Source organism: Olea europaea, unplaced genomic scaffold (assembly GCF_002742605.1).
Source record: "Olea europaea var. sylvestris unplaced genomic scaffold, O_europaea_v1 scaffold1561, whole genome shotgun sequence".
NCBI classification, from domain to species: Eukaryota; Viridiplantae; Streptophyta; class Magnoliopsida; order Lamiales; family Oleaceae; genus Olea; species Olea europaea.
In genome coordinates, this window is record NW_019233214.1 from 157,801 (window position 1) to 180,762 (window position 22,962).

The 22,962-nt window shown below is 36.3% G+C and overlaps 5 protein-coding genes across 7 annotated transcripts in view; 2 read left to right on the forward strand and 3 right to left on the reverse strand.

Annotated features, from left to right (window-relative positions):
* The window catches only part of LOC111376802, a 7,370-nt gene extending 4,010 nt beyond the window's left edge, over positions 1–3,360 (reverse strand). Inside the window, exons 1-8 of the mRNA XM_022999806.1 lie at positions 3,281–3,360; positions 2,894–3,005; positions 2,472–2,544; positions 1,917–2,156; positions 1,737–1,832; positions 1,040–1,501; positions 417–829; positions 8–330 (exon numbers count right to left, since the gene is read on the reverse strand). Of these exons, the coding sequence (XP_022855574.1) occupies positions 8–330; positions 417–829; positions 1,040–1,501; positions 1,737–1,832; positions 1,917–2,156; positions 2,472–2,544; positions 2,894–3,005; positions 3,281–3,360 (1,799 nt within the window). The remainder of the gene's footprint in view (positions 1–7; positions 331–416; positions 830–1,039; positions 1,502–1,736; positions 1,833–1,916; positions 2,157–2,471; positions 2,545–2,893; positions 3,006–3,280) is intronic.
* A 16-nt stretch (positions 3,361–3,376) lies between these two features.
* LOC111376782 (beta-ureidopropionase) lies at positions 3,377–6,218 on the forward strand. Its single transcript, XM_022999783.1, has 6 exons — positions 3,377–3,654; positions 3,996–4,103; positions 4,441–4,629; positions 4,920–5,147; positions 5,224–5,448; positions 5,715–6,218. The coding sequence occupies exons 1-6, from the start codon at positions 3,514–3,516 to the stop codon at positions 6,072–6,074; spliced, it is 1,251 nt and encodes a 416-aa protein (XP_022855551.1). The 5' UTR covers positions 3,377–3,513; the 3' UTR covers positions 6,075–6,218.
* A 265-nt stretch (positions 6,219–6,483) lies between these two features.
* LOC111376784 (nicotinamidase 1-like) lies at positions 6,484–8,278 on the reverse strand. 3 transcript variants are annotated; one of them, XM_022999785.1, is made up of 5 exons: positions 7,918–8,275; positions 7,510–7,693; positions 7,230–7,363; positions 6,905–7,090; positions 6,484–6,731 (listed from the first exon to the last, which is right to left on the reverse strand). In XM_022999785.1, exons 1-5 carry the CDS (start codon positions 8,056–8,058, stop codon positions 6,639–6,641), a joined length of 738 nt encoding a protein of 245 aa, XP_022855553.1. In that variant the 5' UTR covers positions 8,059–8,275; the 3' UTR covers positions 6,484–6,638. The 3 variants fall into 3 exon arrangements, with proteins under 3 accessions (XP_022855553.1, XP_022855554.1, XP_022855555.1); XM_022999786.1 differs by having other exon boundaries at positions 6,498–6,757; positions 7,918–8,278; XM_022999787.1 differs by having other exon boundaries at positions 6,498–6,789; positions 7,918–8,278.
* A 1,899-nt stretch (positions 8,279–10,177) lies between these two features.
* Positions 10,178–12,481, forward strand: LOC111376783 (fructose-1,6-bisphosphatase, cytosolic). The gene is made up of 3 exons (XM_022999784.1): positions 10,178–10,663; positions 11,264–11,660; positions 11,784–12,481. The coding sequence occupies exons 1-3, from the start codon at positions 10,244–10,246 to the stop codon at positions 12,182–12,184; spliced, it is 1,218 nt and encodes a 405-aa protein (XP_022855552.1). The 5' UTR covers positions 10,178–10,243; the 3' UTR covers positions 12,185–12,481.
* Positions 12,482–13,168: 687 nt separating this feature from the next.
* LOC111376803 (putative UDP-rhamnose:rhamnosyltransferase 1) lies at positions 13,169–14,566 on the reverse strand. Its single transcript, XM_022999807.1, has one exon. It carries the CDS (start codon positions 14,564–14,566, stop codon positions 13,169–13,171), a length of 1,398 nt encoding a protein of 465 aa, XP_022855575.1.
* Between the last annotated feature and the right edge of the window lie 8,396 nt (positions 14,567–22,962).

Sequence of the window (22,962 nt, forward strand, 5' to 3'; positions counted from 1 at the left end):
AACTAACTTCTCCGCAAGATCACCAAGGCCATTCAACCCTTCAAAATCTTTGTTAGAGCTCATATCCAAAATATAAGTCTCAAGTTGATCGCTAAGTACAATGTCATCCACTGCAGAGAAATCTAATGGATAAAGCTCAGCAAGTCTAATCAAACTTTTCTTGTCAAAAGAAGAAAATGAATCTTGTGGGCATAAACAAGCTACACAAAGGAGTAACTCTGTATTTACCTTCGAGAAACGATCATTCAATTCTTGAAGTTGTAAATCGATGACAGAGTAGAACAAATCTACTCGATAATGATGTAAATTTGTAATTTCTGGAGAATTACGCTGAGGGCGACCACGAATTGTAAGGCGTACAAACATATCATCCATGTTGGATACATGAATGTAATGTTGTTGACAAAAAAACATACTTCTTCCAAAAAGGAGTCCCACCCTTCGTCTCTCATTATTTGGAGTCGTCGTTTGCACAATCTCACCAATTGCATTGCATTCACAATATCTTGATCTTTTCTTTGCAATGCCTTTGATAGTTCATTTGACATCCCCAACACACTTCTCATCAATTGTAGATTAAATGCAAAATCAAATCTTTGTATCAACTCCAATAAATTTGTTGCATCAGATCTTTGATCACAAGAACAAGATTCATCTTCAACAATCATTGCAAGTACATCTAAAACAGAAGAGAACATGGCAAGCAAGCTGACCAAAGAATTATAATGTGAACTCCATCGTGTATCACCAGAGCGCTGAAGGGTCGTTTCTTGATTAAGTATCCGTCCACTTAAAATCTCACCTTTTTCCAATGCCTCAATAATAAAGTCTAATTGTTTTTATCGAAGAAGATCACAACGTTTGGAAGATGTTCCAACAATATTTATCACGTTCCCAACCACACGAAAGAAGTTAGTAATAGGGATGTTCTTCTTTGCCATAGCCACAAACGCAAGTTGGAGTTGATGAGCAAAACAGTGAATGTAAAAGGCACATGGACTCTCATTCAAAATGAGCGTTTTCAGACCATTAAACTTACCTTGCATATTACTTGCTTCATCATAACCTTGTCCTTTCAATCTAGACATACTCAAGTTATATCTAGAAAATACCTTATCAATTGCAGCTTTAAGTGATAGAGCCATGGTACTTGTAAAATGTTCAATCCCTATGAAGCATCCATTGATATGCCCACTATTGTCTACATAACGTAAAACAATAGACATTTGCTCCTTCATTGACACATCACAAGATTCATCAACTAGAATATAAAATAGTAAGCCGCCAACATATTTGATAATAATATTGATCGTTTTAATAGCACAAGCATTTGCTATATCCTTTTGAACATCAGGTGATGTGAATTTGCAATTGTGAGGAGCATTTCCCAATGTGACGGCATTGATAACTTCATTATGTGCAGCCAAAAATTGCAATTGCACTAAGAAGTTACTTGGATTGAGAGAATCCTCAGATTCATCATGACCTCGAAATGAGTGCCCTTGTCGCAAAGAACTCGAACATAATCAATGGATGCACTAAGGCGTGTAACATATGCATTTCTTGCTTGTTCTGACTGTTTGTAGAAAAGTGATTGAATGTGTTGCTCTTAATTCATCAACACTTCACATTTAATGCGAGCTTGATTATGTGCACTATCATGAAGTCCAAGACGAGTATGAAGCCTTTTTTTTTATCCTTCCAATATGTAAAACCTTCGCCAACAAAAGACTCACCTCCACCTTGCTTTCCAGAATTTGTTCTGAAAAGATAACAATACAAACAATAAGCAACATCCTTCTCTACACTGTACTCCAACCAACTACCGAACTCTTTAAACCACGAAAGATTGAATCGTTTAATTGTTACTCCAAATTATCATTTTGGAAAGTCATGATCTTAGGGCTGACAATGACCCTTTAACATATATGCTCTTCGAACTTCATCTCGGATGTTAGCATTGTAATCCAAAATGGGTATCCTTAGACCAAGATCAGTTGGAAGTTTTGTGACATCAAACTCCACATTATTCGATACCCCCTCATCAACATCCACATTATTCGAGACCCTCTCATCAACACTATCTACGTTCCTTTTTCGTTGAAAGTATCTATTCATTTGATATCTGGATTTAAACATTTGATATCCAATTATTACTTGAAGTGAGTGAGAATAATTCATAATAACAAAAGGATCATAAATTCACAATTTCACAATTTCCATTCACAAGTGCAATCCACATTTCACATTATCAATCCAATTTTACAATATCAATTCACCTTCCAAATCACAAATTCACAATGCAATTTATACCATTTCATAATCTAATTCACAATTTTACACTATCAATCCAATTTCACAATATCAATTCACATTCCAAATCGCAAATTTACAATGCAATTTATACCATTTCACAATCTAATTCACAATTTCACACTATCAATCCAATTTCACAATATAAATTCACATACCAAGTTTTTCTTGTGTGACAGAGTGAGAATGACTGAATGAGAATCTGCAACAAATAGAAGATACATATGCAGGCTGCAGCAAGGAAAGAAAACAAAATATTAATTAGACAAGTTGCAAAATTATTTCCTCAATCCCAAGTTTCCAACAGCAGGCAAAATCGATAAAATGAAAATTAGGTAGCAGCAGCCATAAATTAAAATCAATCTTTGTATCTCGCAGACTCGCACCGGCAAACGGCAGTTCGGTTGGAATTTGGAAGAACATCTAAATTAATTACCCTCTTTAGAGGCAGCAGCTGGTGCGGACCGTGCGGTGGCGCCTGGCGGGAGGCGATGGCACTGGCAGACGGCAGTTCAGTTGCTGCCTAATCTAGGAGATGCACTTCAATTTCGGCCTAATCCAATTCAGTTGATACACTTACAGGGAACTGAGGGAAGGAGATTAAAGCCCCTAATCTAGGAGATGCCGGGCACCGGTGCAGGGGCGGAGACAGGCGGAGCTTCGAGTTCGAGAGAAGCAGGCGAGAGTCGAGTCTGTCGAGAGATGGAGAGAGAGACTCGATTAAGGGTTTTGGTTGATTTTGATTTCAAACGGGTTAAGAATGATGGGTCTGGGTGACTGGGTCGGTAAACGTAAACGGGTTAATGGATTATGGGCTGTGGTTACTTGGGCTTCCATCTGAGTTGTTAACTAGGCTTTCAAAAAAAAAAAATTGGGCCTAGTAGAGCCCAAAGCTCAGATGCCCGCATGGGACTTAATGGGGCTCCGCCTCTAGTTATGCGGAAGGATAATTTTGTTTTGACAGTGCCGCGTACAACAGGGGCTAGGAGGGGTACCAGGCCCCAGTTGAGCCCCTGACGGACAGGTCCGTCCAGCAAAGTCAACCATGGAATCTATTCAATGCGGTATCTTTTTGGGATTAGGTAGAAATGGTAAGCTCAATAATATTCAAATCACGTTTCCTCCCCCAGCATACGTTACTCACGTCAATCAATCAGTAATCTTCGTTTCCTCACGATTCCTTGGCGAGATACCAAAAAAATGGATAAAAATGATTATGAAACTGTTACAGCAGATGGAAAAACGGAGCCGGAGAAGGAGATGGTAAAAGATGGTTCCATTTGTGGGTTCGACAATCTTCACAGCCTCCTTCAAGCCTCCCTCGGCCCCCAAAATTTTCAGGTTAACTGTTAATTCAGCGAGATAGATTAATTTGATTGATATTGATTACTTGGATTGAATCCGAATTCATCCCCTGTTATTTGCTGACTGTTTCGGACATAAGTAACTTCTAATCTTACTGTTCTGTTCATTTTACCTTGTTTTAGTTTTAATAAGGAACTTTCAAGATTTCCAAATTAAACGATGTAGAATTGAGTTGTTCTTTGACGATTTCAATGGGTTCTACCGGTGTTGCAATTATTTTTATCTGAACGTATGTTTTATGCGGATAGTGTGTTACATCGAGATGATTTTTGGACATTTGAATTTCATTACGTGAATCATACAATTCTTGATCGTAGGAAGTCAGCCGCTTGCTTCTTGGGCTAAACTGTGGGAGGGTTCTTCAATGTCTTGCTCTTCCCGAGCCTGCTAAAGCTCTTTCTTCAAAACATGATTTTGATCTTCAGGTAAATAGATATACCTTTGAAGTTTTTCTTTTTTGTCTTTATTAATCATCATAGGGGAGAGAGAGAATGGAAGTTCTCTCCAATGGCGGCCAAATGGGGGCATGTTTTGTGCACTTTTATAAACGTTTGGACTAGAATAGATACATGATCATCATATTCATAGGCGTTTACCCCATGGGTCCAAGCAAACTACCGGCACTGTTTACTTTCTTAATTTGTTGGAGATGATGTTCATTCATACTTCAGAATCTGCATCTCTCTCAAATTGATAAAAAGAATTGTTCTGCCTGTGGATTTATATTATAATCAAAATGTTCATTTTTGTATGTCCATTCAGGCATTTTCATTTCAAGCTGAACATGAGTCACTGAGAGAGCCTCGTATTGTTAGAGTGGGTATCATTCAGAATTCTATTGCTCTACCAACAACAACGCCTCTTTTGGACCAGAAGAGAGCCATCTTTAAGAAATTGACCCCCATCATTGAAGCTGCAGGTACTTCAGGAGTCAACGTGTTATGCTTACAGGTATGTTCTTGATGGAGATTACATTGGAGGTAACTTCTCCATGAAGGAATTGCCTTCATGATGTTGTCAGTTACATCCTGTAAATACGCACTCATTTTAGGTATAAATTCAGAAAGTAAATATTTGATTGATTTTCATTATTATGAGTTATCTAGTTAGAACTCTCCCCTTAATAGTCATGGTGGCATCTCCATTTTGTTAGGAATTTTCAAATAAGTGGGAATTGTATTGTTGGATAATTAAAATTTGTTCGTGATATTAAGCGATACTGTTTCTCTCAAATTTTGCAGGAGGCATGGACGATGCCATTTGCATTTTGTACTAGGGAGAAGAAATGGTGTGAATTTGCAGAGTCAATTGACGGGGAATCAACACAGTTTCTTCAGGACTTTGCCAGGAAATACAACATGGTCATAATAAGTCCCATCCTCGAGAGGGACGTGAAACATGGGGAGACTATCTGGAATACAGCTGTAATAATTGGAAATCATGGCAACATAATAGGGAAGCACAGGAAGGTGATGTTGACATCAAACTTTGTTTTACCACTCTTTGCACCTCAATATTCTCTCTGCTGAAATAATCGACTTGCAGAATCATATACCTAGAGTTGGAGACTTCAACGAGAGTACCTACTATATGGAGGGGAACACCGGCCACCCTGTATTTGAAACAGCATATGGAAAGATTGCAGTTAATATATGTTATGGAAGACATCATCCTCTCAATTGGTTAGCTTTTGGTTTAAACGGCGCTGAGATTGTTTTCAACCCATCCGCAACTGTTGGTGAACTCAGTGAACCAATGTGGCCCATTGAGGTATCAATTTATTGTTTCTCCTTTTGTTAAACGTACAGCTTAATTAAATTTTTCCATGATAGTTTAAATGTAGAGCAGGCTAGTTCTTACATGAAAATGAGCCTGCAACTAGTAATGATGTTTTGGCGACTTTAAAATGAACTGCTAAAACACTAACGAGAAGATTGCCTTGTGCATTAGCCATTCTTACATTTGCATTCTGTTGCTTAATTTTGCAACAATAAGAATCAACATTTTAAAAATGCTTTACATTGATGGTTTTTCAGGCTCGTAATGCAGCGATAGCAAACAGTTATTTTGTGTGTTCCATTAACCGTGTTGGGACAGAGATCTTCCCGAATCCTTTCACTTCAGGTGATGGAAAGCCAGAACATTCTGATTTTGGGCATTTCTATGGTTCAAGTCATATTTCAGCGCCAGATTCTTCCTGCACACCATCTCTAGCTCGTCAGAGGGATGGCTTGATGATATCAGACATGGATCTTAACCTCTGCAGGCAACTGAAGGACAAGTGGGGATTCCGAATGACTGCTCGATATGAAACGTATTTGGATTTGCTTGCTCGTTTTCTGAAGCCAGATTTCGAACCCCAAGTCATTCCTGATCCGTTGTTACATAAGAACTAATTCTTAAGGTTATAAGGATGAGAGAGAAATTTGGCTGCTGAAATAATGCAAGCTTCCCATGTATGAAAACTAATAATCTTGTTGTCTGGAAAAAAAGGTTTTTTAAAGAGCACGATAATTAAGGTTCTCCTCACTACTGTTCCATGGCATCTTTTATAGCATGTGTGTGTTTGTGTTTGCATATATTCTTTGCAAGGATAGATTTAGTCTTGTTCTTTTGCAGTTATTTCTGCGTCAAAATTGTGCATGGTAGCGTGATTTGGATCCAAAATCTTCTAGTTGGAGTGTACGGTAGCTTCAGATTAGAAATTAAGGATCTGGTAAAGTGTGAGTTTGACGAGTTGGATCCGTACCCAATCAATCTTGACGGATTCATCAATTCATCTCTTCATTTTCTTTCGAGAAGGCAGACAGCGAGCATAATTTCATTCCATCAAACGGCAAAAGTTCATTGCGTTTTATTTTTCATGCACATTTATTTTTCCTATGATACATGCTTTTCCAGCAGAAGGAAATCCTGGTACAGAACATGTTTGACCTGCTATAAATGCAGGTGATTACACTTCACAGCTTCTTGGATGCATTGAAGAACACTTCTCTTGCAATCTTTGCACCTCTTCCCTTGGCCATGTAAAGTCCCACATGATGCATCAATTCCTGCCATAAACATGAATTACTCGGAACTTAATGGTAGATACAAGAGTGTTCAATCCTCCTGCATCACAGTGTCTTTCTCAAATAAATTTAATAAAAGGCTTCTTTTCCATCACTTTGTTTGGTTCTGCTAAAGTTAAATACTAGGAAAATGAGAGCTCTGTGTAGTTTTAAACCTGGGGATGAGGCAAATGGTCTTTGGTGTTTCTTGCCAGTGAAACTGGAAAATCAAAAGTGGCGCATCCTGAAGAATACACTACCACATCCTCCAGAGGCTCCAGGAAACCCCGGTTCTTAGCCGATAATGTGGAGCATACAAAATCCAGCACACAGATGTCTGTGCAGATCCCTACCACCAATAACTTGACAAATTTTATCCAGTCAGTACCATGGCATATTCACCCTCCTTAATTTCTTCAACTAAAGTGTCTATACATTATAAGGTGTATAAATAACACTAATTTCTATTCAAAGAATGATAGAAAATAGAGTACTACTCACAACTTGAATCTTGTTGTTTTTCACCCAGTCGACAAAAGTATTAGAACCATCTTCCTGAATTGAACCAATGAAGCCATCATAGCAATCTTTACGCCTGATTGTCACGTTTGGTTTTGTCTCTATCCACCTTAGAGCTGCAGATTTATAGGAATGGAAAAAATGTAAGGCTTTACTCTCTGATTACATTTATATTCATGAATTCACCTCACAAGAATGGGAAATTCTATGCTTGAGCATAGACTGTTGATAAATTATGCACTAAGAAATAGGAGTCAAGTACCTGGAACCAAATTTGATTCATCAGTTCCAGTTATACAGTGCGGAGGATAAGGGTGCTCCAGTTTCCCAGGGTGGTGCGAGTCAAGGAAGGCAAGCACGGGCCATTCGTTGTCGCAGAATAATTCAGCCAGTTTTGCTGATTCCTGAATCATCTCACCGATCTGCCTGTTTGGTTCCGTCGGGGCCTGAACATAACCATAAGCGAGCGAAGTTTTACTAGCAAATTTTGATTGTAATGAATGAAGTCTTTGATATTCTAACAATCTGTTAGATGAAGTGGACTAATCCTTTCTATAAGTCCCAAGATCATCAGGACATGGACTCCAACAAGTGGATGAAATCTAAAGAATCTCGAAGGATCAAAGTCAAAAAAGCAAAAAAGATGAAAGAAAGAAAGTAGAACAATTACCAGATTGCCAGCTCCAACAGTGCAGAAGCCATTGATGATGTCCACAAGAACTAAACCAGCCTTAGCATCTTCAGGTATAACCACTGATTCCTCGTCCAGGGGAATTTCAGCTTTCAATATGTCAACTGTTTCTAGTCCCATCTTATTCTTATTTCTCTCCCCTTGAAGAATTCTCAGATATATATCAATTTGAAACTCAAGGCATCCGACTATACATAGACTAGATATGCTAATTAATAATTGAAACCGATCATAGTCGAATTATGACTGCTTTTTGCTGTTATGACTTCCTCGTGAAAAAAGTTGCATCATAATTGAGACGACTTTTTTGAGAAAAATCTCGATCTGACGTACCAAAGATATCACGCAGCAACAACATATATTTCAAATATTAAACCTTCGATCTTTCCTGGACTTGAGTCACTAAACATAAAATATATACCATGTTGTCCCTTAGTGCAACTAAAGTTTGACTGAAAAATTGTCATTATTTTCTTGAACTTATCTTTTAAAACCCCTATAATTGAGAGAGATTCTTGAGACACGGGCGGCATCACATCAGTGGGGTTGAATTTTCTCCTAACTTGCGTGGTTATCTACTGATACAATTAGGCAACCTAGTTTATTTAGTATTTTATTTTTATTAATTCCATTACTTTCATGTACTTAGATTAGTTATGTGGAGTGATCAAGGTCTAATTCAAGTAGTAAAAATGGCTTTAAGTGACTTGGATTTATCAATTCCTTGGAGAGATCAATGTTTAATTTCGTGGGGACTAAGATTGAAATTTACCCTTTAGTTTTTCACAAACCGTGAATATGTTTATACAATTTTTTAGTTAAATAAATTGACACAATATATCTTAATGTTTGCCTGATTATGAAATACTCATTAACCTTTCATTTTGATTCAAAATTCCTTAAATTTAAATTTACCAAACATTGCAGAATACAACATTTTCATATTTTTTCTACATAAAGCCTTATAAAATAATGAATAAAAGTATTCCACAAAATACGGAAACATTAAGGGTATCACGTCAAGAACTCGTAGTTAAAATGATTGTTCAATATGTACATTATAATAATTCGCAGCATGCATAATTATAAATTTTAGGTCAAGATACTTATTTGAAATGATGAATTCCAAATTTTTTTGAATAGTTGAATTGTCTTACTTTCCAAAACTCCAAAGCTGCAATTCTCTTGCAATCTCGATCATAATGGAAGTGGGTTATTAGCCACAATCTAATTGTCAATTTTTGTAAGATTTTATGCAAAAATAGTGGTTTTAGCTGCCTTTCAATTTTGATGACATTTTTTTATGCGAATTTCACCATATTTTCTTAAAGGTTATATGGGAGTTAAAGAAGATTATAGGAAGTTGTAGATTTAAAATTTGAGTCCAAACCACTCCCTTCAATCCTTTTTATTGTCTTGCGGATCGGGTTAGCACGACCCACGACCCACGACCCGAAGTTTTAACATTTATCATAATTTACATATTCATGATGTGATAAAATATGATTGAGTTTGAATTTCTTAAAAAAAAAAAAAAAAAAAAGAAATTCCACTCCGTTTCTAAAATCTAATGTGAAGTTGTGAACCATTATGTAATTATATGATGTACAAATAACATTATTTTTGTTAAAGTCATACCTACACCGTTGCATTTCCTGGAAAGAATTTTCAATTTAGCCCATGTTGGATAGCACATTACTTTTCATTAAAAATGGAATTAAAATACCAACTTTCACTTTTTAGCTGTTTGATAACATTTTTTTTTCCCAATAATTGGCTTTCCCACTTTTCTTGCCACCTAGACATTTTCCCCTTTTCCTAGAAAATCAATTCCCTCTTCTAGGCTACTGTTGGCTTTTATTATTATTATTATTATTATTTTTTACAGTGGAAATAAATTCTATCACTAATTGTAAAAATATATTTTTCTTTAATTGATAATTTTTATGTAAAACAAAAATAAATGAATGCTAAAGGATAGATGATTTTCTTTATTTTATTTTTTTTTGCAATGGAAACAAACTCTATCTCCAATATTAGTAAATTATATCTCTTTAATTAACAATTTTTATGTAAAATAAAGTCAAACGAACATCAAAAAATACTTTTATTTTAATATTTTTTACGTGAAAAATTATATCAATTAAAAGATAATAATTGACAATTTCAAGCAATTTAATTTCTTGATATTTGTTTTCTTTCCCCTCAAATTCTATTTTTACAATCAAGCGAGCTTTAGAGGGCATAATAAAAAAATCTCAGACGATTCCCCTCAGACTCATCCACTCCCAACCACTTGCCAGAAATGTGCTCAGCCATTGAAACCTTAAACCCCATCTTGAATTACCCTTCAAGAACCAACCCTTTTCAGCGAAAACTTCAGAATTCCCAGCCAAGATTTAATCTTCGGGATCCACCCACATACAGAATGACTTCCCCTTCATCTTTTCTTGGAGGGTTCAACTTGAGAATCAAGGCTAATGATAATGTTGATGCTTCTGGCGATGATAGTGGTAGTGGGATTTGTACACTGATGGAGTACATGGGGAAAAATGGGGTAAATGTGAGTGATGAATTGGCGGTGTTGTTCATTCATTTGGAGTGTGCTTGCAAGAGGATTTCTGCTCTTGTGGCTTCACCTTTAAACTACAGTATTGGGAAAAGTTTCAATGTTTCAGTTGGCAGCGCTGAAAGAGATAAACCGAAGCCTCTTGACATTGTTGCGGTGCGCTTAATTCTTGCTTTCTCGATTGTTCAATTCTTGAACTATGTAACTTTGTTGTTCTTAATTTCTGGGATTCTTTGCATTTTTGTACTGAGGTTGATGTTCTTATATTGATTATAAATCTGGCTGTGCAGAGTTTTTAGTTGGTTATTTTAATCAAGGGAAATTAAGTGTGTGTATGAATATGGTTTGATAATATGCTAGGATGCCGAGTGCCTGTAGTTCTGTCACATTGCTTCATCACGGCCTGGATATATTGGGGAGTAGGGAGTTCTCGAACAAAAATCAAAAGAAAGGAAAAGGGTCTGGAGGTAGAGGTCGTTATGCATTGAATTCAAGAAGTTTTAGATTTCATCAATCTCTACTGAAAGGATATGAGAATAAAAGGTTTTTTCATTTAAACTTAAACGCTATAACCTTCATTTGGGAACTTTCTTGTTTAAAATGCTGACAAAGATCAGTTTTCGTGTCACGGCATGATTCACAATATTATTCCACCTTCTTGCTGACCCGTGTCTATAATAGTTAGGCAAATTCATCAGTATTGTTATGATAAATTTTAGGTCTTTAATCCTTTTTTTTTACTTTTTCATGAAGCAGAATGATATCATATTATCTTCTCTGAAAAATTCTGGAAAAGTTGCTGTGATGGCCTCTGAAGAAGATGATGCTCCAGTTTGGCTTGCAGATGATGGCCCTTTTGTGGTGGTTTTAGATCCTCTAGATGGTTCCCGAAATATTGAAGCCTCTATTCCTACTGGAACAATCTTTGGTATTTATAACCGGCTTGTGGAACTAGATCACCTGCCAGTGGAGGAGAAGGCAGCCCTTAATTCCCTCCAGAGTGGGAATAAGCTTGTTGCTTCTGCCTATGTCCTTTATTCATCAGCTACTATACTATGCACCAGTTTTGGGTCTGGAACGCATGCTTTTACCCTGGACCATTCAACGGGAGATTTTGTTCTCACACACCCAAACATTAAAATTCCACCACGAGGTAAGAGATATTACGCTTAACTTCTAACATTTTGAAACATGTGCAACGTTCGGTCAATCCAATCATAGAAGTAAACTGCTAATTGATTTGACTAAAATCAGTGTTGAACCCATTTTATGCCAGGACAAATCTATTCTGTCAATGATGCACGGTATTTCGACTGGCCTGAAGGTTTGAGGCAGTATATTGATACTATAAGACAAGGCAAGGGCTTACACCCTAAGAAATATTCAGCGCGATATATATGTTCCCTTGTTGCTGATTTCCATCGTACTCTCCTATACGGAGGAATTGCAATGAATCCTAGGGACCATCTTCGTCTTGTCTATGAAGCAAATCCACTCAGTTTCCTAGCAGAGCAAGCAGGGGGAAGAGGTTCTGATGGTAAAAGTAGAATATTGTCTCTCCAGCCAGTTAAGCTACATCAAAGACTTCCTCTGTTTCTGGGGAGTCCAGATGATATTGAAGAATTAGAGAGTTATGGGGATGTTCAACAGAAAGTAAACCCAGGATATGAAGTCTAAAGCAGCAGAAATTCTATGTTTTTCTGTGCTAATGTTGAATTAGTTCCGAGATTTCTATTCAATTGCATTACATTTCTTGGAATAGGATATTCTCTCCAATGTCTGTGTTTTGTATCCCAGAAAAGATTGTATATTATAGAATTGTAAAAATTTGTGATCATATAAATGCCATGTCCTGTATTCTCCCTCTAAATGTATGGAAGTTCTTACATGACCAAACAAGTTTGTATTGTACAGTGAAGCCTTGCTTAGCAAAGGATTTCCATTAGATTCAGGTGGCTAACTTGTTATTCCTTGCATTGGCCATTATTACTTTTTTAAACTTGTATCATCTCTACATGTGAATGTATGATTGTCAGCACATAAAAATGTTCACATATGCGGTTCAGAAAAACTTTGCTCTAAGATATATCCTTTCCTTTGAGATTGATATCCTAGTTGAGTCTTTTTGGATTCTTCTTGTGTTGTCACCATAACCATTAGCTTTAATATCGTTGGTATGTGGCAGGTATGAAAACGCGGTGCCCTAAAGTTCACTTGAAATTTAGCAGAGAACAAGGTAATTTTTTTCCTGTATAAATAATTGCAGTTACATTTATTCTCCAGAGATTATCTTTCCTGCATTTTATCTCCTGTTTTCATTTGTTGTATATTTGATATAAATTTGGAGAAGCATGCTGTAATTTCATTGATGTTTTTGTTTTCACGATATGATATTAAGCAGTCTGTGCTTCAGAGCTATTCTTTCTTTTGGTGTGAATATTTTTATCTAGTGTTACTAATAAACAGTAACTTTATGACAGGGGTACTTAAATTTTGACCTTGCTTGATATTAGAGCTATAAAGGATCACAATACACACATATAAATTAGAGGACCCCTACAATTGCACTGGGGATTGGATTCTACTCTTTATTTCTTTCTGATTGATGGTGAATATATATCATCACATTTCATTCTTGCAACTTATACTAGCTTGTGCCCTTTAGTTAGAATCTTTATATTTCTTCAGATGCTGGATGAACATGTTTATGTAACTGTCGTGGAGGTCCTGATTGTTGAAAACATTTCTCGTAAGTGAGGCCTTCAACTTTAATGGCTCTCCCTCTGGTTCTAACATAACTTTTCTGACTGATTTGGCAACCATGTCCCGATCGAAAGAACCATCTTCATTCCTTGGGACTTCATAGCCGATTTCTTTTTCCGTCAGCAGCTTGGCATTAAGTTCTTGGTCGGCTACCATTGGCAGAAGAATCAATGGGTGTCCAAAACATAAAGCTTCCACTATTGTACCCCAACCAGAATGGAAGAGACATGCTCCAATTGCAGGATGAGCGAGTATTTCAGATTGGGGTACCCAACCAAGGGTAACAATACCCTGGTTTAAAGTACGGTTGGCAAATCCAGGAGGCAGCAAGTCTGAGTTTTCTATACCTTCTGGCTTCCTTAGAATCCACAAAAAGGGTTGTTTAGAAAGCTCAAGTGCAAAAGCCAATTCATGGATTTGCTCGATAGGCATCTTATACTCACTCCCAAATCCCACAAATAATACCGATAAGGGTTGTTGGCCATTCAACCATTTAAAAGTACTGGTCGAGCTTGTATCGATTGCCATGTGGCTCATGTTTCCGTCTGATATGGGTGGGAGAACTCCAATTGGCAGAATTGGCTTCTGATAAAGTTCTTCAACGAGATTTATGTATTCTCCCTCGAACTCTTTACAGCTTCTCACTATGACAAAGCTGCATCCTTCCACAATTTTGGCTATACGTTGGCCACTGGACACGCCTGATGCGTCAGGAACGTGCGCGTTACGCATCATTTTTGATGCATAATCAGACCTGTGTGCTACGAGAGAAGGGAAAGGGATCCATTCCGGTGGCCTCGTAAAATGTTCTGGGCTTGTTCGTCGACTGCCAGACTTCAGTTCCACTGGTGGCCCCACATAAGCTAATGTCGCAGCTGTGTATACACTAAAAAATGCAGTGGGCACACCAAATTTCGCAGCAATTTCTGGGATCAAATATGGTGCAAAATCAACTACTATCAAGTCTGGTACTTTTTCTTCCAAGATTTTCTCTAGTGGTTTGGCTAATTTGTCATATGCCTTTTTTAAGTACTGCACTTGCTCTTCTTGAAGGTCAATGGTTGCCTCGCAGTTTTCAGGCAAACCAGGAACCTGTGGCATTGCAATCTCGAGCAGCTTTATTCGGCCAACTAAACTGGACGGAATTGGAGGCAACCTCTGTAGGTTTTTTGGGGTGGAGACAAAGGATACTAAGATGTTTTTTGCTGCTAATTTTTTGGAGAGTTCAAGGAATGGTAGCATGTGTCCGAATGCTAGCCATGGGAACATCATTACATGACATTGTTCTGCTGCCATGAATCCTTTCGAAAGGTATAATTTGATAATTTTGTGCTGCTGAATCCTGCTTAAATAGAGAATAAGCAGTTCTATATGTCATATTCTTTAGATGAGAGTTAATTTAGCCGGGAACAGTACAGTTTACAAGACTCATCACAGGGATTCACAATCTTTGACTTTTGTCTATGAAGAAGAGTAAGTTCAAATACAAATTTAAATTGTTCTGAAATTTATGTATCGCTTCATTTTCCATCCCATTAGCTAAACAGGGTGAGGACGACAAACAGCCCCCCAGAATAATTGATTTTTTCCCAAAAAAATAAAATAAAATTATATAGTAACAATGAAAAATAATTAATTGACTAAACAGGACGATACGCCGAGATATTTTTATTCTTTTTAGGTCCCTGCCTTACGTCTTAAAAATCCCCCGTAGGGCAGGGATCAATATTTTAGTCTCTGATCCTGCATTGTTCCATCTCGTTGACATCCTCAAAATCTTATCGTTGTTGTGATTTTGATGAGCTAAATCGAATTCAGGGTGTAGGCCTGATGTCCCTCCCTATGGATGAGCCTAACTCTGACCCCATGGTTCGGCCCTATATTTGATGTGGCCTACGGACCAGACGGGGCTGAGCCCTTGGAAAAAACGTCCTACCCGGGCTTGATCATGTAAATAGGGCCCAGTTGGGTCAGTTTGACCCTTTAATGGGAAAATTAAGCAAATCCTTCCCTTTTAAGATTACACTTCAAAAATAAGACGTTGAACTTAGGGTGCATTTGATTGTATTTATTTTTCATGAAAAATATCAAATTTTCACTCAAATTCTTACTTTGGAGTGCCTGATTGATATTTTTTTCATTAAAAATATATTCCAACTTTTGAATGTATGCCTAATTTTCTTTGTTTTTAAGGAAAATATTTTCTTTGGTTGTAATGGATTTTTGTTTTCTTTAAAATAAGGAAAACATTTTCTTTCCTAGACAATATTTTTCATATCAATCAAATACACTCTTTTATTTTCATAAATCGGGTGTTAATTTAGATTGAAATCAAATTAATATATTAATAAATTAGTTAATACAAATTAAGAAGTATAATTTGTTGGGGAATACACCAATTCAAATATGCATATTATATTCACAAAACGTAACTCACATGTTCACAAAATCGAAATAAGGTTTCGACTTACCGAAATGGAGTTTGAGAAATTAACCAATGATTATCGAATCTGACAATTTCCATTCTTGAATTAAAACATGTGATTTTTCATATCGAATCTTGCATAAACCATATAAAGAAAATTAATCATTTTCTGAAATCAAATATGAAAATCAGAAATAAGAAAAAAAAAATTAGATGCAAGTGATGCGATTGGTCAAGGCGAGTATAACTCTTTCCTTAAGATGAATTTGCACTGCATCGGTGCTAACGGTTTTTCGACAATCATCTTCCAAGATACGACGACCACGTCAAGCCATAAGAGCATTCCAAATAGTTTCGACGAACGAACTCGAACGGAATTCCCTCTCTACCATAACAATGGTTTTGATGCAAAAGATAATCAGTTCTTTAAAGTGTTTTATGCATAGTAAAGTGTAAAATATGGAATGGAATGAAATTTCTGAATAAATAAATCCAAACATATGGGGTCAATATATAGATATTGAAAAGGTTTGTCTCAAAAGACACAACTTATGGAAGAGACACGACCATTGGAATTAGTCTCTATATTTAAAGAAACAAGTCTTTTGGAAAATGATAATTCCAAAAGTCATAATCTTTCATATAGAAAGACAAATTTTCAACCAAATAATTTCTAAAATATTCCATAATATTCTACGCAAATTTCCAAAAATTCACGTATTTAAGTGATTTAAATTTTGGCTTAATTTTTCATTCACCAAATAATACAAAATTTCAACAATCCCTCACATGAATGAAAATTAATACAAATATCTATACAGACACTAGTAGAGAGAGAGAGAGAGCGGAAAAACACTGCATCAGAGATGGTAGCTTCTAGCCTTGAACCTCCCTTAGGGAAATACCATCGGATTTACTCGACTAATTGGTGAACGTGATGTCTTGAACCATTGTAGCCTTCAGTGTAAGCCAAGACAATGATACTTACATAATATCTTCCCTAAACCGTTCATGGTTCTCATGACTTGGTTCATTTTGGCCCTGAACCCTTCTTGGTTCTGCGAGTGTTTAGAGAATTTAAGCCTTGAATAATTCTCATTGAAGCGACCCCACTTCACACTCACATAGGTGACCTTCTATTAAGAGTATTTTGCCATACTCCACTCGACTTAATCAAGACATAGGAATTATTAAAAGATTATCTTAAAATCTTGCAACTTTGAAAAAAGCATTTTAAAGTCATAGAAATGAGTTATGAAATTATTTCCCTTAATGCTTTATGGAATCCTCATAATTTAGTTGTCCTTTTGAACCAAAATCTTGAGATCTCCAGTCAACAAGGTAGGGTTACCATTACAAAGACTCTAACGTAGTAGGCTTCAATCACATTCCTTTAGATATGCAGTATATTTAATCTCTCGGTAAATCTCTTAAAGGTATCACGAGTTTACACTATTGAGATCATCTGCTTAATGGTATTATGTTTATGACTTATACGTCTAGACCTACCATTACATGTGATTTAGTAGCTTATCACGTATTACTAGCCAATGATAGATTCATTTAAGAGATACAAATTGTCGCCACCAAGAAATCCTCTCATAAAGCTATATGCCTCATTTGTTTTATCTAAAGCTTTATCAATTTTCAAACATGGTTGGAAGACTTCTATCAAACGCTACAATGGTCAATCACTTTTACTAGTGGATTTCAGAATCATGGGTATTCAATATCATCATTGAAACATTACCATGCATTCGAACTTTATGAATATTCTCCATATATTCCAATTATTCTTGCACGTCTAAACAAACGCCATAATCGGCTTTACAACCCATTTCATCAACTTTAGACTTAGTATATATTATCCTTATAATTAGTATGAGGATTTTCTATCTTTCCACCTTCATAGATATCGTTCTTGATTATAAGATAGAAGCAAACGTAACTGTTAAATTGAGTTACCCCCATAATTCCTTAATTAGGAATACATATGCAATTTAGTAATGTTGCATCAACAAGTTTTGAACTTTCAATTTCAAGTTTACAAGCATTACATTTAACCCCCTACATTCTTGGGTTATACTTGAACTTAGAATTCAACAACTCTTTTATAATTCTATTTATTTATCTCTTAGATAATATCCGTATCGAGTGCTTCGTGAAAGTCTAAGTACTTTCAAAATAGTGGTCGTTGACTCACAGTTTATTTCAATTAAAGTTGTATATAACGTACTTCAATCCAATTATTTTAATTTGATCATTCAAATTAAATCAGGGCCATCATATAGACCAACAATACTTTCCAAGCATAAACCAATTTTAATTGGTTTCACGATTAAAGTCAATTTCAACAGTGAAGAGTGCTAAGCATCTTGATTCACAAGTATTGCAACTTCTCTTATCACATTGTGACATTTCACATGATAGTCTCATTTCATGTCAAATAATGAGGTACATATTCACCATATTCAAACTTAAACGAACGACCAACCATAGGTTCAAAAGTTGTGTTCTCACACCTCTTGAAATAATCTCTAAGAAAAGATATACCCATTGGAAAATAATTATATTAAAAGTCATGATTTTTCATATGAAAGGACGCACCTTTTCATCTAAATTGATCCTAAAATATTTCATAATATTCTACATAATTTTTCACCAATTCCAAGTAATCAAGTTAGGACGAATTACATTTTATCATATTCTTATGCAAATATAATTTTGCACAAATCATCTCATTTAATTTTATTGACGTCAGAAATTTAACTAAATCATCACATTCAAACTTTTTCAGATTTAAATGAAGTTCAGCACCATTACCAAATTTAGGCACAGTTTGTGCTCTGCAAAGTATTTTCATGTCTTAATATTTTCGCAACAATTTTCACTAGAACAAATCACAATTTGTCATACTTTATGCAAATATAACTAGCATAAAAGTCATCTCACTTAATTCCATAAGATTAAATGAGGCTATCAACATTAATCAAAGTTAGTATAATTTCAACAAGATATAAAAATTTAACCAATTAATTTACCATGCCATATTTCATATTCAAATAAAAGAATAGTCATAAAAATTTATATACTTTCACAATTAGTTGACATCTATTTCAGTAACATTGGAGTTGTACCAATGACCAACATATATAGATCCTATTTAAATAAATATACATGTCATATTATTTGATAGGATAATCAAGTTGATGATAGATTACGAAATTGGATTTGAAAATACATTTAGAAAATGAAGAGTCATCATTTAATAAATGCCTTTAAAACGTACTTTTTCAAAATAAACCAACTTCATGGTCATTGACTAATTTATGGAAAGACACGTATTGACAGCCCCATATATTGATTAACAATTGCAACCATGTGCTATATATAATACTTCACTTTCATCATATACTAAACAAATGGATGTAAAATATGAAATGAAATGAAATTTCTAAATAAATAAATCCAAACATATGGGGTTAATATATAGATGTTGAAAAGGTTTGTCTCAAAAGACAACCTATGGAAGAGGCATAACCATTGAAATTAGACTCTATATTTAAAAAGACACGTCTCTTGAAAAATGATAATGCCAAAAGTCATAATCTTTCATATAGAAAGATACCTTTTCAGCCAAATAATTTCTAAAATATTTCATAATATTTTACGCACTTTTCCAATAATTCATGTATTTAAATGATTTAAATTTTGGCTTAATTTTCCATCCACCAAATAATACAAAACTTCCAGCAAAATTCCAACATAATTAATGGCTGAACCATTTTTAGTAAATATCGTTTAACAAAATCAAATCTTTTTAAATATTCACTTTATCATAACTGCCCACTACTCTCTCTCTCCCTCCCCGGAATTACTTTCTTCTACAACTCAATCATGCCTTCATTGTTTATCCAAATCACCGTTCGAAAGGCTATATTGATCTTCATCGTTCTTTTGGTCCAAGCTTACATTAAAGACTCTCACCATTAAATCCTTTGATTAAGCAACATTCTCCAAACATTGTTGAAGAAAATGATGTTAACTCAAAGTGTCAACGGGATGTAGAAGTCTACATCCAGAGCAAGAAATTCTTGGAGAAGGAGAATTTCAAATGTGCACCTTTTTTCTTGTTCAAATGCTTTCCCTTACGAAATGTAGTGTATGAGTGTGTTGGATATGCTTTAAATGTGTTTTGTGACCTGATTTTTGGTAATTAGTAACATTCTTTTGGTAAAACGTGACCTGATTTTAGTATCTAGTGACTTCATTTTGGCATTCATTGACATGATTTTATTATATAATGACTAGATCACAAACAATCACAGTTAACATAGAACTGATCCCACTTAAAGCAGACTTTGTCACAAACAATCACTACTTATACAAATATAATCACAAACAGTTACCATGCACGTAGGCCTGATCACAATCACGATAGAAAACACAACCAATAGGTCACATTCAACAAATGCAATAATTCACAAACTTTGAATAAACCGAAGGAACTTATAAGTATAAAGAGTATCCTAATGTTATTATCAAAAATAATAAATAAATAAATTTAACTATGTGAATTATTTTTGTTTTTTATTTGATAGATGTTGGTACAGTGCAAACACTAATTCTACAGAGCCATGTGACTAAAAATATGTTGGAATGACAGTGTAAACGTTTGACTATGTTTCGCGCGGGTTAGTCGCTAACAATTTTAAAGGGATTAGACGATTGTGTAAGGGACAAACCTCTTGAGACAAAATCCCAAAAAGGGGTGTTTTTTATTGGCGATGACTTTTCAATTGGAAAATAAAAATAGGATGCCTCAAAGGGGTGCAAGCACACGAGTTACTGAAAAAAAAAGTGTTTAAATTTAAACGGAAAAATTTAAAGTTACATATTCTCTGTTTGAGAGTGTTTGATTCGGGGGCTTTTGCTCTATGTCTTTTCTTCCTTTTATATTCCCTGGATGATCTCTTCGTGATCAACCGCTTAAACTGCTTGATCGCTCTATAACTGCCCACTTTCCTTGTAGTGGCCAACTTGTCATGAAACTGCCTTCTCTAACTGCTGTCATTACTTTTGTCGTTCAACCGTCTTCAATTGAATTCCTTGAATCGTGGAACGTGATAGGACTACCCAATAACTGATTTATTAACTGCACTTTTGGGTAACTATAACATCTTATGTTTGCTAAGATGCTGGGCGACTCGAATGTTTGGACGAGAGCAGGGTCATAGCTCTGGGCGACTACATGGCAATTCATTCGCTCAAATCTTGGGCGACTTGCAACCTTGGACGATGGTATTACCGCATTCATGGGCTTCCCTATTTGGGCTTTTATCCTGCACTACCTGATTGGGTTGTTCTTTTGGACTATTTGATTTTGGGGATCTTCCAATTGGGCTTCATTCCTTGGGCTATTAGACTTTTTGTGTGTCAACAATTACCCCTCAATGTGGCAGAATTAATACCAATTATTAATTTTTGCCATATTCACTTTGTGTTTCCCAACAACATTTGAAATTCTCAAGAATTTCAATCATTGTTTTCTTCCATAGCCTGAAAAGATGCGACGTTTGCAAACCCTTATAACCTCCAAATACGCTATTTCATTGCACCACTAAATCACGTCTCATTTTTTCGCGCCTCTCTCGCAATATTACTGTTCATCTCCTTGCTTCTCTGCTACGTAACTCTGAAAAACTCTATTTCGTCCCTAATGGTTGCTTCACAGTCCCAGTCTGGTGACTCCTTCAGTTTCGAAGACTTTCAGAAGCTCCTTACTCGGCCATATATAACTCCGAACTTCCTTGCACTGGCCAATGTCGAACTCAATGAGTTCTATCTAGGTCCTTTATTCAACAATGCCGAGGCCATCGAACAAGCGGCGGTCGGTCAGCTGTTCCCTTGTACTCAGGGCCCTCCGTTTCTAAATTCTTTGCCGCTGGGGCCATTTTGCGAAAGAGGTATTCGCACTTGGCCTAAATCTAATGTCGTTTTTCGTAGATGGCATACTCGCCTTGTGGACCATGGTCCTACTAAGGCAATTTTTGATAATGTTAGGATTTCTGATTTGTTAGAAATCTCTCTTTAACCCCCTATTTTTGACCCAGTACTTTTTCCAATCGCTTTAAGTTTTTGGTCTTCTGAGTATAATACTTTTGTTTTTCCTCTTGGTCCCTTGTCCATTACCTTAAGGGATGTTGGGGCCCTAGTAAATCCGCCACCTTTGGACGATACCATTTTCCCTAGTATTTTAATTTCTGGTGTCGTCCCAAAATTTGATAGAGGCCTCACCGAATCTTATTCAAGCCTGCAAACCTTTTATAACCACTCGAGCGCTGAGCATTCCCATACTGAGCGAGTGGCCTTTCTTCTGAGTTGGCTTTGTAAATACATTTTGTGTGTGCCAAGCATAAAGCCCTTCATGAGCTATTTACCCATAGTGCACGAATTGGCGCGTGGTAGGCCTCTGAATTTGTGTTCTTTCTTTTTAGCTGCCCTTTATAGAGGTATGGCTTCTCTTCAATCCCAATTGAAGAATGGTGCATCTGCCACTGGCTGTGGACCTTTTTGGTTCACTCAAATGTAGTTGAGAGTCTATTTTTCATCGCTTGGTGCTCCATCTTTTTCTAGTCCTTCTGCTAGCTGCTATAGGCTAGCCATTGAGCCTCTGACTCCTGTAAATATGTTTAGAAGGGACACTTTTTCATTCTTTTATACTTTGGATTCAATCCCTTCCTTCTTTCCCTTTCCTCCCTTTTTGACTCCAGATTATGTGCAACCTCCATCCACTCTGGATAGTGCGAACACTTCCTTGTTTGTTTGGATTCAGTTTTTGACTGGGAGGGAGTTGTTTCATGATATTTTGACTGGGACTAATGCCAAGGCTGGGGTAGAAATATATGCTCCCCAATTTTTTGTTCGCCAACTTGGTTTTGGCCAAACTTGGCCCGTTCCCCCTTGCTATTCAAGGAATTTGATAGACCGCTTCCACACTATTAATAAGGCAGAGGCAGAGGCTATAAATGCTTGCAATCTTCTTTTGACGAGCAGCTTTTCATTAGCCCTCTTCAATCCTAGCCGTGCCATCCATCCCCTTTTTGAACGACTCTGGCCGTCAGTAAAACGCAGATTGTTTGCGACTGATGCCAATCGTGCTTTCCATTCACTAGACCAGCCAAACATTTCTTCCACCTCTCCTGTTTTGGTCACTCCTGTGTCCATTAGGAGTCCCTCTTCCTCTGCTCGTGCTAAACAATCTGCC